The sequence below is a fragment of the Diadema antillarum genome, unplaced genomic scaffold (assembly GCF_040938485.1).
Source record: "Diadema antillarum isolate AM-2024a unplaced genomic scaffold, OU_Dant_1.0 scf00000072, whole genome shotgun sequence".
Lineage (NCBI taxonomy): Eukaryota > Metazoa > Echinodermata > Echinoidea > Diadematoida > Diadematidae > Diadema > Diadema antillarum.
The window spans coordinates 2,194,050-2,207,538 of record NW_027270961.1 but is presented as its reverse complement, the minus strand read 5'-3'; the positions used below and the strand labels follow the sequence as shown (position 1 = coordinate 2,207,538).

At 40.5% G+C, this 13,489-nt stretch overlaps 1 protein-coding gene across 1 annotated transcript; it reads right to left on the bottom strand.

Annotated features, from left to right (window-relative positions):
- Positions 1-6,243: 6,243 nt before the first annotated feature.
- Positions 6,244-10,477, bottom strand: LOC139717151 (caspase-2-like). The gene is made up of 2 exons (XM_071628652.1): positions 9,541-10,477; positions 6,244-6,953 (listed from the first exon to the last, which is right to left on the bottom strand). The coding sequence occupies exons 1-2, from the start codon at positions 10,475-10,477 to the stop codon at positions 6,244-6,246; spliced, it is 1,647 nt and encodes a 548-aa protein (XP_071484753.1).
- Positions 10,478-13,489: the final 3,012 nt, after the last annotated feature.

Here is a 13,489-nt window from a genome sequence, read left to right as displayed (position 1 = left end):
CCCAGCTGCAACTCTGCCGCTTAAAGGCGATGTTCTTTTGGACATGTTATACGGTGTCAACTTCCTCAGAGCGCATCAAAATGACATATCAGTCATTTTCTCTCTCATTTTTCTCTGTACACATATCATAGGTCTACATAATATGGTCTACACATAGTTTCACTATTGTATGGATATTTCTGTTTTTAGGTGTGATGGTTGTGTGTGTGTGTGCGTGTATGTGTGCGTGTGCGTGTGTGTGTTTGTGAGTGAAAACTGTTGAAACACAACCATTATGGGCAATTATGCTCAATAATGTTTTGCTTGGACATAACGAAAAAGAATACTAGGAAGATCTTACTTTAAATGCACCTGACAATAAGACTAAGACAGATGCCGAGAAAAGAATTAATAAAAACTTAGCAAAATAGCCTGAGGAAATAGAGCCGACTTGATCGTTGATTCTCTTACAAAACAAAGACGAAAAACAAAAGCAACGAAGAAAACTCTGCCTATGGGTACAAAGTATTTTCAATTGTATAAAAGCAATAGCTGGCAAGTAAACGCTTTTTTTAAAGACGTGAATGGCCGGCATTCTAATATTTTGTAGTAAGTTCCTCTGAACGTAAAGTTAAAACCTGAGTTTAGTTAATCAGCACTTAGTGAAGACTTCCGTACTAAATGTAGATTATCAGTAATTTGTATTCTGATAGCAAGGACTAGCTAAACCTTACACTAAGTCTAGACTAAATAGTAATCGCAGCTAAACTGTATACGTGGAAGAGCCTGGTACACAAGACTCACACTATTCGCTTTTAGTGCGCATACTCACATGACGCTAATCTGGACTTAAATCTCAGGTATTCCACACGGCATCCTTTTTTGGCACGTTCAAATCAGCCGCACTGGGAACATGATTACAATTCAACACTATTTTACATGAGTCTAATACACCCGGTTTGCTTTGCACAATATCCACACACAGGCACACACACACACACACACACACACACACACACACATATGTACACACACATTCACACGCACACACTTACACACACATTCACACGCATTACACACACACAGATACATGCGGACTGTAATTTTTGTAAGTGTGATACCCATATACTAAGTTTTCGTGAGAGTTATTCGAATTCTCACATCTTGTCACTGATCCGTGCCCTCGATTCATCGCTGACATTTAAAACGACTTTTTTCTCGTGGGTACTGTCCCCATTAGAGACAAAAGATCGTTGAATATAAAAAGATAGAATTATAGTTAAAAGAAACATAAGACAGCCACATGTGTACAGCTGAATTCTCCTTTACAGCAACCCTGTTGCCTATATGGGGATGCCTATACATAGAGCACGATATGAATTATGTCGATGTTCTGTTATGGCTACACAGCGATTCATGCGTCATACATAACCAGGAAAATGAATGGCCCAGATGACGAACGTGAACAACCTGTCCGTCCGTTTTGTGTACGTCCATGTTCACCGCGTATACTGGTTATAACATTGGAAGAAAAAAATCCGTGATCATTTTTCAACTTTACCACGACGGATTGACTTTACTTATCCTGGCTGTCTGCACACCATACCTACGTAGACTTCATCTTTCGTAAAAACGGGAATTACCCTTTATTATTTTCTCTCCCATCTACTAATTTGGAAAAGTATCACGGCTGGAAAGAACACAGTGTCTCACCATGTGTTCACAATGTGTTCACATACTAGAAGTCGATTATTGTGAAACCGCACGACACCACAGTGTGAAGATGATTTCACACTGTGGTGTAGTTTTTCACAGAGAGTACGCACAGTGATGTTCTGTTTCACACAGTGAATTGATGATTTACAATGTGTTCACATTGTTAAAATGCTCGAATTTGACAGTGTGAAGAGATTTCACACTGTGTTCACACTGTGCTTCACATTGTGTTTCACACTGTGTTCACACTGTGCTTCACACTGTGGGACACTGTGTTCGTTCCAGCAGGGATATGAAAGTGATGCTGATACCGTCACATTAAAGCAACATCGTTTGTTTGTTTTTTAATTTAGTTAAGTGAAAGGATAATACATTTCCGGATATCTATTCCAAAGGTAGAAGCACATTCCTTTCAATCAAATTTCGCGTAGATCTTGTACAAAACAGGGTAAATGTAGCACAATGCTATATACCTCGTGAGACAAACATTAAAGAAAAAATATGTCCATATCTTTCGGCAGGAGTTTGAAGCATTCAGAAGAACTTGGAAAACCCAGGAAAGTCTTTCATTCATGTTTTTCATATTTATTGAATTCATCATTCTCGACTGAATAAAGAGTTAGATCACATCTCTTTTTTTATATAACTGTGCGTAGATGCCCGATGTTAGCACAGCCGATTACCCAGAACTTTATATACATGTCATTACAAGTTGAAAGAAATATATCCGCTTCTCATGACACGATTGCCGAGAATTTTCTACGGATGTGACTTGAAGAATGCTAAATGCAAATAAGTAACAAGGAGAATAAAACAGGGAGTGAAATGGAGGGGGGATAGATCCATATTGAAAACTTTCGCCCTAATTCACGCAGAAAATCCGACGTAGCAGACGCTGGAGAAAGTGAGTGCGTGTGAGGCGAGTGGCTAGTCGACACGTTAATGGGGGGGTGGCCTGCAGCACCGTGCGTGGAGGGACATCATGTTCACATAATTTCACGCGTAGTGTGTTGTGTGTAGGCGGCAGAAATCGGGTTAAATCTACAGTTGAGATATAATCTAGGACCTTATCATTCCTTTACAACATTATTTCAGTTGATTACCTGTGCACAACACGTGTATATAAGCACCCGATTGCAGACAGCAGGTGGCAAGCGACCGTTGCAACTACTTACATTATTACCACCTCCGAAGAAAATGCACCAGTCCGACTAGAGCCATCATCGAAAAATGAGACGGAATATGAAATATATTTGGTTGTTTTTGCTCCCAAACTTAACAGTTATGTTGCTCATAAGGCTGCTACGTATCTAGATAATGTCTCACATACAACTGTATCTTGATATTGCATTGAAAATGATATTTGGCTAGAAACAAAAGCTTGAAATCACAGGAATTCACACTGCTGACGACGGCAGACAGTGAAGGTCAACGGCTCAAATTTTCGTTGGTAGTCTCGTCACGTGATAGCTCTGTGTGGATTGTACACGTTCCCTATGACAGCAATTGTGACTGGGTATTCTAGCTTTACTGCTTATTTGCGTCAGGACTGCTCAACCAATGAACAAGATTCTTATATCACAAAAATGGGCAGAATCTCTACTTTCTAAAACCGTGCGCCCCAAGTTCGTGCGGCTTTCCGTTCTCGAGATATCCCGTGTGGAAGAATTGCAAGACGGCAAAATATGCTCAAATTCGTCAAATTTGGACTGTTCGCCATAGACAAATCTACTCATAAGGTACTTTTCTGATCAAATTTGCGTCACGACTACAAATGTTACAATAATGATATGTACACATAAATAATCCCTAAAGTGTCTACATTCAGAATCCGGGCGCCCCAAGTTTGCTTCTTAAATAGTTTAAAAGTTATGGCAGATTTTGTGGAAAAATGCGTCGATTTTTGACCCGTTTTACGTGTTGTAGCGTTCGCGCGGAAGCGCGGCTTCGCAGATGACCGAAAGTTTTCAATATGATGACTCCAACCCTACATCTCTTCGCTCATTCTCTTCTAATCAGACAATCATGTTAAATAAACCAAATAATGCAAGCGCACATAAACATTGATCATTACCCAATAATGCAAGCGCATTACCCACACGCTCAGAGACACGTGACGTGCATGCGCGTGTTGCCGTGTATGCTAGTTATGCAAGGCACGCCTTCAATAAATACAAATGAAAAAGCGCGCCTTTTTTTTTCAAACTCAAATTTGGCACCTCCATTAACATCATTTTCTTCTTCGACATGAAATACATCTCTAGTTAGATGCACATTCCTTTCCACGCTCTGAAATAGTTATTATTTTGGTGTGTAACTTCATAGAGGAAGGTCTTTCTTATGCTTTATATATCATGAATATTTTTGTGTGGTCTCTCCCTGATTGTTCTCCCTGTCCCCCATTCCCCTTTCCACTCTCCCCTCCTCCCTCCAATCCCCCTATCTTTCTCTCCCTCTCCCACCTTCTCTCTCTAATTCAACGGTGTGCAAATAACTGATTAATTCAACTTACAAGCATCCACACTAATATTGTAGGCACAAATTTAGAATACTGAAATGATTTCCAGATTTCAAACTAGGCAACTGATCGAAAGCAAAGATTAAAGATAAAAAGATTTAGTATCAAAACGGTATGTTTCACATGGCAAATTACTATCATAAACGTTAATTCTTGAACTTTAGCACCAGAATTCCCTTTCCGAATGAACTCCTTACCTTTAAAAAATCATAGTGAAAGAGAAGAACAGAACTCGTGTAAGAAGAAAATAAGTAACACCAGTCATGACTGCCTGAAATGTGAAGGTCACCGACATTGACATGTAAAGTGATAAAATGAAAATGGCAAGAAAGTATCGTAGTTTGATGTATTTTCTTTTGTACAGATGACAATGCACTTCAATATCTGAGTACAAGCTGCCGATGTACATACTCTCAAAACAAATAAAATTACTTCAGAAATATTGACAAGAAGTAAGAGGAAGTTTGAATAGTGCAGTCAGTCCCATGAGTACCAAATTGATTCCGTGACTGAAGAACGAGTCCACATTAATAGACATTTACTAAAATGGATGGCATGTTGTTGTAAGAGATATGATCAGACATCAATATTATACAACGGAGGCTAGAGATGGGACCATAATGGACATCTCAGAAACGTGCATTGAAAGCTAAATCATAATGAAACGCGTAGAGAAATTAAGTATGTGTACCTTAACTATTTGTTCCTTTTTTAAGTTTCTACAGCATATTTTATACGCTTCTCACGCCAGTCACTTGTGATACTTCGTACTAAGGCACTGGTTGGTATTTCTATATTCTAGTCTATCGCAGACTACATTGGTATATCTTGCAAGGACGGTACTGCTAGCAAAGCTTCTAGAAAATTCTGCTGAAATTCTTTTAGTGGGACTCCATGCCATGTTTAGGTTGACTGTCATAAATAAAGTAAAATCGGTCGAGCGGAAAGGAAAAAGTGACTTCAAAATTCGACATTCGATAAGATTTTCCTGAAACTTATTTTGGTCGCTACCATTATTTAGTTATTCAAAATCGGATTTAGCTAAGATCGTTATGGCACTTTAAAGGTTCACACAACCGGATTTTGCTAAATGAATGGTTATTTTGGTCACAACCATTTACTGACGCAACTTAACTGAGGTGATTATGCTATTTTCACCATGACTCGTAACCCTTAAAAATCACATAAATCTAGTCTTGGGTGGATAGTTTTGCAACTACCACTCTTCCTCCAACCCCCTCCCCCCCCCCCCCCCATCCCTCCCATCCTCAAGAAAAGCCATGATCGCTAGCTTTTGCAACACAACAAATATTCGATGCGAGTGATGCACGTTTATCTTTACGTATTAAAAAAACACGAAATGTCCACTGAAGGTTTCCGTGCATTTCCAGGGGACCTGTGTGAGGATATGACGTCATTATGTCGTCCAGTTGGCAAAATTGGTTACTGCTATATCACTATTTCTTGAATAAGTGTAAAATCCCCATAATTTTCTCATTTTATGTCTCATTTAGATGAAATATCTGCCATTTTGTTTGTTTGAATTTGTTGTAACAGAGTACCAAAGTGATTACGTCACACCAGTCTTTTGTTATAGCTTGGGTTGGAGTCAAGTGCGCGCATAAACACTCAGGCCAGGTGAGGTTGTTTAGAACCAGTTTCCATGGCGATGATTTGCTATGACATCACACTTTGATATTCCATTACTACAGCCAACCTTCATCAAGGTGTGGAATTATTGCACAAAATAGTCCATGATTTTGGCTACGTGATCTGTAGAGGACAGAAAAGAACAAAATAAACAATAACAGTAAATTGAGAAGAAGGGGGATAGAAAGAACAAAAGACACATAGCAAAAATGGATGGTAAAGCTGTTCTTAAAGTTACGAACGACTTAAGAACGACTGGTGATCAGTTCTTATGCTGAATTATTGAAATTCTGATAAGTATAGCACATCAGAACGTGTTCCAGTCGTTCTTAAGTCGTTCGTAACCTTAAGAACAGCTTTATGGAACACACCCGGATCACCTATAAACCCTGTTCACTCCTGCTTGTATCGGGGCTTGTTGGTGGTGCAGGCAACGACAGGAATAGGTCATAGCGTAAAGTGGACTGCAAGATGGGGCACACTGTGTCACCCTCATCGTTCTCACTGGGTATCTGCAGCGTGCGGACTTCCGCGTGTACGGCGGTCAGCACGTCCAGGATGTTCAGCTTCCGCGCGTATTTTTGCAGCATGTCAAAGAGGACGTTAACGTACAAGGTGTAGACGTCACGCGTGGAGTTCGCCATAACTGATGGTGGTAACATGGCGACCGTCAATAAGAAATCGTCCTCTTCGGGGATGAGGCTTTGGAGGGGGTCGAACGCCTGCTGCGATCCAGACTTCGAAGCCTTTGATGAAGTGGTGGTGGAGTCGGAACCCTGCGAGGAGAGCTTCCCATCATCGGCTTCCTTCCCGAGAATCTGAATGAAGAACATTTTTGGTTTCTCCGCGAGCGATGGACAATTTTCCCTCGTGAAGATGTCGGTGAGCTGGCGGACTTCCACGCCTACTCCGTCCGGTCCGATGATCTTGCCGTGGTCGCCGTGGGACAGGACGCAGACCATCATGCAATCGAAGTAGGAGTGATCCTCGAGACTGAGGAAGCGGAGAGCCGAGATGATGTCGAGCGACATCAGACCTCTCATCATCCTGACGTTGAACCCGAGCTTGATGAGGACGGCCCGGAGGTTGGCTGTAATCACAAGTCAAAGAAATATCAAATTCCAGGACTGCATTTTATTTTTCACGGTGCATATTTCGATCAAAATAATGAACCACTGGTTGCTGAAATAGAATAAACTGAATTGAAATTGAACTCTCTCTCCCTCCCTCTCTCTCTCTTTTTCTCTCTCTCTCCATTTATCTATAATATGTATCCATCTATACCTATCTCCTCTCCTCTCCTCTTCTCTCCTCTCTAGGGCCAATTTTTGTTTCGATTTTTGTGGTATTGTGCTATTACACATACTCATATATAGAGATATGCAATAATTACTTTCCTTCACTGATCCTATTTTATCGTCCTCATGTCGAATGTTTGTCTTTGTTTCTTGCTCATTGTTTTTCTCTCTTTTCGTTTCTGACTATCAAATACATTTTTCTTTCTGTTTCCCTGCCGTTACGACGTTATCTTTGCGTCATGGTTTCAATCTAACTTTAGGTCTGTCTGTCTTTCTCTCGAAAAGCTGTCTATGCCTACCCCGCTCTCTCGAATATGAAATGTCTTCAAGGTTTTCTTCTAGAAATGTCAGGACGGAAAATTTAAAATGTATAAAACAGAAAGTCACCGACTTCAAACTACGGGACAAAATGTCTGTATTCTTGATATGTTACATATAGGTCCGACTGCACTGACGAACTGCCGTGCAGCGACCTTTGTTTTCCTACATGGTTTGAGGTGATATCGAGCGGATGGCTTTTGAAATATTTCTGAGCAGCTTTTGAAATATTTCTGAATTTACTCGCTGCATGTCGACGAAGGGGACACTTTACTTAGCTGGGTTTGATTTGCGGAAGTTGTCGAGATTGGGGATTACATGAGAGCTTTCTTACGAATGAATTTCTATCCGTCTGCAAAACTCCAATCCCCCCCCCCCCATCTTCGATGTTGTAGAAAGACATTGTGTGTAAAGTATCGCCACTATCAAAATATTACGAATAGAAATCATGAAAATCTAAATCTGCAATAAGCCTCTTGAGGATTAAAAGCGAGCCCCTTACATTCTAAGAAGACGGTATACCAAAGGATAACAGCAAGAAATATTCAAGTGATGCATTAGGAAATGTTCATCAAGTCTTCCGTCAGACTTTCGGATCTTCTTCTTTTAAAAAGAAACGAGTAGCAAACAAGGATGAGACATTCTTGTACTTAGCATTGGCAATTTGGCGCCATCGCAATCTGCTGCTAATGACAAAGATAACTCGTACTTAGTGACGGTGGCACAAATCACAGTCCGCGGAAATCTGTCACTGGGCAGACGATAAACAGGACGGCTCGAGGTGACGCTGTCCAACTTCTGCAAAGTGGCGGGAACCCCTGGCCGTCTAGAGCTTATTTGTTGACATTGGAACTCAAGACACTCGCCAACAACAAATGTTCCACGAGTTTGACCGGTAGGCTAATTACGAATTGAATGCAGTCGATATAAAGACTGTTTTTCCCCCGAAATGAGTCAATATACAAAACAAATGTGACACTGCTGACAGGCAAAATTCACGCGCAAAGTCGAGGCCGTGTAGTTGCATCATAACTGCATAATCAAGATTGAACGTTCCGTGTCCGTTTTTAACTTTCGAGAATTATTATTACTTTTCACACTTATTGTGGTGTTGATAGTAATCATTTAAATGACATGCATCAGACGTGAGTCGAAATTTCGAAATGAATAGAATGTGAGACGTAATTGCCACAACAGCTATTACCATTACCTTTTGAAATACACTTATAAAAACATGCTACCGACCCCTCAAATGATGAAACGTTTGCCCCAACCTTCCCTTTAACCTGACAGATATTAGAGGATTATGCTACTTTCATCTAGCCCTGGGTGATACCTACTCAATTGAAAACAACTCGATATTTGCGAATCACATCACACAAAAGTGTTAGCTGCTGGAACCCATTTATTACTAACCACTCTGTCTCAGCATTCTCTTTTTTATTCCGTATCCACTTCGGATGGAGGGAAATAAAAGAGGATGATACAAGACAAGATGCTAAAAACCACGTTTTCAGACGCGGATAACCATACTTGAGTTCAGAGTATATTGTCAGTGACACAACAAATTGATAGAGCAATGGGGAATGTTTGCACTCTCTTTTCGGCAGAATCTCACGCAGTTTTCAAATTGCTTTGCGAACCGGCATCATACCCGTTCCCGCGTTTTAACGAATTGCGCCGAACAGTGTCTGACATGTTTCGTTGTGCACAGAGCATGCTGCCAATGTTGAGAACATTTAAAGGTTGTGGTGCCAATCACTTTCATTGGCTCCAGTTATGCAGTCACAAAAGCGTTTAGATTTCTTTCAGGGGCGACATTGATTCGACATCAAATTAATCACAGTAGCCTCATTTTGACAATTACATGATAAAGCGCAAACTAAGTGAACTTTTTCTAGCTTAATTTGTTGGTGTTCTTTGTTGTTGTTGTTTTTTCTGCTGCTGAGTCATATTCAACATCTTCTCTTTATTAAAATATTGTCACAGATGAATAAATACACATTAGATCATTTTCTCAAACTTTGGTCTGGCATTACCTATTATGCTTCAGTGACTTACTTCCTGTGGTCGATGCTGAGCTATCGACCACGAATCCGGCGGTGTTGGCCTCACCCGGCTTATCTTTCCCTGGAGAGAGTGCGTCGCAGAAGTTGTCAATGATGACGGCCACGCCCCTGGGACGCGTCCGCATCTGGTAGCTGGGTTTGATCCACCCCTCATCGGTTTGCGGCTTGAAGAACACAGCCTTGGCCATCTCAGCTCGCCTGTTGATTCCATATTGATATTCTCGCAGTGACCGCACGCCTTTGCTGAGCGATTCACTCAACGGTTCGATCAGTGGACATCCCGTGCACTTCAAGATCCTCAACCGCTTCAAGCGCTCTGTGAGGTAAGCCGGGAGTATCTTCACGTAGTTGTTTGTTAGCTGAAGGTCCTCTATCTTCTCAAGATTGCAAATGGACTGAGGTAACCACTCCAGTTGATTTCCGTTCAGGTGGAAAACCTTCAACCCCCTCAGCACAGCAATCTGTGCCGGCAAGTACGTCAGTTTGTTGTTGTTGAGGACGAGTCTCTCCAGATTTGACAGAGATTTGTCACAGAGTCCCAGTGGAAACTCCCAAAACGAGTTGTCGGAGAGGTCAAGCCACCTAAGATTGGTCAGCTTGCAAATATCCCGGGGTATGAGTTTGAGGCTATTATCACTCAAGTACAATCGAATTAACTCCTTCAACTCGCAGAGGACGTCCGGAAAGTGTTCGAAGAGATTGGTTTCTAAATACAGCCACTTGAGATGTTTCAGCGCGCCAAACTCCTCGGGCAGCTCACTCAGTTTGTTCACGTTGAGGTTCAGCCAGTGCAGGTCGGTCAGTTTGAACAGATCGTACGGAAGCCGCTGAATATTGCGATAATTCAGATCCAATCGCATATCACGCGAGCTCCCTATGTACGGGGCAATCCCCAACACTTGAATTGTCTCCTGATTTTCCGTTGTCATGGTGACGGGATGCCTTACTCTCTACCGCTCAGTACACATCTTTTTTTCCCCAAGTGATGAGATCGAGTCAATTCAGGTCCTCTAAGCGGAAAGTTGAAAGGAGACATGGAGCGTGACGTATTACTAGCCATACTGTAAATTTAGAAAATTAGATTCAACATCTCAACAGCGATAGGATCTAAACAAAATATTAGTTCAATCATTATCATTATCGGAATGTGATGAAAGTAGTTGCTGCTTTGGTTTTATGAGTAATAGTGCCATCATTACTGACAACAGAGAATGTGATAACTATCTCAAAATCCTAAACAAATTCACAAACCCATAAGATCCTCTTCAATCATAATAGTCCATATCGTTGTTCATAAAACTATTATGATCTTTAATAACTTTGTTTCATCATTCTTAAGACTGAAAGTAAAATCTTACTCCATGTTTTCATCATAGTACCATATCATAGCATGTTGAATATTTGAACAGACCCCTGATATGTGTCATGTGAGTGAGATAGATATAATATGCACTAATTGACTCGTGATATCATTAAAAGCAAACGACATATGAACGAAAATATAAAATGACCAATAAAAATGAAACCTATAAAATTGCTTGCAAGTCATGTCGTGGGAATACTGTATATCCAGCCAAAAAAGAAGCAAATCTACATATTATAGAGATTCTGATATTTACCAACATGATAACAATAAAAGCGACAGTTAGTGATAAGTAGAGCCTATAGGGCTAATTATATTTTTAATTGAATTACTGATGATAGATCTCTAATCTGGAAGTACGACGCGATAAGAAATACAAACAGTCTCTTTGAACATTGTCATTCCATGTGCTGATCTTTTGGTGACGGTTAGGGGTCCCACTGTATAAAACACTAACACCTACCATGGCATCAGGATGACATTCTGACAGTGGATTAGCGACCGTCTTGCTATCTGTATAGGGAATACCGTCTTAAAAGTCTCTTATGAAACGGAGCCAGGACAGTTCTGTAGCGTACTTGGGGAAAATTGTAACTACTTTAGGGCATTTTTCTTTGTGATTAATATTGATGCATGGTCGGCTTATAAATTAAAATTAATGAGTTAGGAGAGCTCTTCAGTGGATTTGATCGCACAATAATCGTCGGTATCCTTACTCTTAAAAGGAGTAATTAATGTGTTAAATGGGTATCTTGACGCGATATTCAAACTAAAGGATCCTTCCGACGCGAGTGACAGTTTTAAATGAAGTTATGATCAACGTTGATATATTGTACACGGCGTAGGCATACATATTACATTAACCAAAGAGGCAGCAGGGTAATTTGATAAAGAATATAGTGCCGAACATCATGACATGCTACCACTTGACTTCTATGAATTACTGAAAATCTTTGTTGTTTTTTTCTTCGTAACAAAAACACTCCTTACCTGATCTTTGACAAAGGCATTGTTATCAGTAATGCACAACACAAGAAGGTCAATCTATCATTGTTCGATTTATTCTTTCTTCCACATAGCTCATGACAGGGGCATAACAGGTTGTCAAGAGCTACGTCCATTGCAGGCCTGTTGGCAATATCTATCGTCCGAAAGCCTGGCAAAATCCTCTTTCAGTGTCTTACTAATAAATGTAGACCTACTCTAAAGACAGGCCTTGAGACAGCCATTACAGAAGTGATCTGTGAGCGAGATGTTTGGAACGATAATCGTGCGTCTGCCATGAATAATATACAGATTATTGCAGAGAAAGGTTGACTGACTGACGACTTACTCTTACCCATTACACCTTCGACCGAAGACCATAAGACGGTGCTGCATGGCGTCTGAACGGGTCATGGCACTGTTCCAGTGGCACACTTCATCCCATTTTCCGAACGAGATGAAAATCTGTTTTACCGTCAGTCTACAGTGGTCATTATGGGATCTACAAATGGCCTGGATGGGACGTAGTCGCTGTCATGCACGGGGCCAGTTCTAAAATGTACGCCTTGCCAACGGTGTGCTTTGACCATTACGTCGTTGTAGTGACCATGCTCTAGTCCCGGTCAATATGGCCACCTAATGTCCACTCCCTAATCCCACTGTTCCTTAATCGATTTCGCCCGGCACCAAACAATCAGCTAAAGTCGTGTGTGATTACCGGACTGTGTCGCTGCTGTTATGAATTCGAATAATAATCTTTCAACGCGAAATTGATGCGTGCGAGTTACGGTAGAAACCATCTTCTCAGTTAGCCCAATTCAACTGTTATTGTCTTCAAGGCCGAGTCTGGGACCTCTTACAGCTTAAAATCCATTCTTTCTTTATCAGCTGTTTATTGTCATTCGATGGTAGCAAGAATACGTTCTATCATCAACACGTTATTTTGCAGTCTGAATTTTCTCAAATAGCAGATGTTACGCAAGGTTTGCAGAAATTAACTAGATATATCGCTACGGCTACTGATATGCCTCCGCCATAATACATGGTTCTCCTAATAGGTCTATAGTACAATGTCTTGACAATGTGTGATGACAGTTTCACACAATTGGCAAAATATTAAAATGACAGGTTTGACACAAATGTGCTGAATGTTCACTTTCCTAGAACTAGGTTCAATTGGATGAATGATTAAAATGTCAGAGTGCAGGTATTTGGGGAACTGATGATTTTAAATTGACTTTTGACCCTTTTATAAGTTTATGCATTGAGTAATTTTCAAGGTATTGAGAAAAAGTATAATTTCAGTATCAAATGGGAAAATAGCATTATCTAAACCTGGCCTTTGACCTTTGACCTCACAGTTCCAAAGAGAATCACTGTTAGGTTGAACATGCATAAATATGTAAGTTTCATGATGATACCTTGAGTTACTTTCGAGATATGGAGGAAAAAGTGCAATTTAGCACTTTCACTTGACCTTTTACCTTTTGACCTTTGACCTTTTGGCAAGAAATTTCCCAAAAATATATATTGGGTAATACATGCCATACGTCAAGTTAAAAAAAAAAACCTTCAGCCTATTGCATTTTAAGAA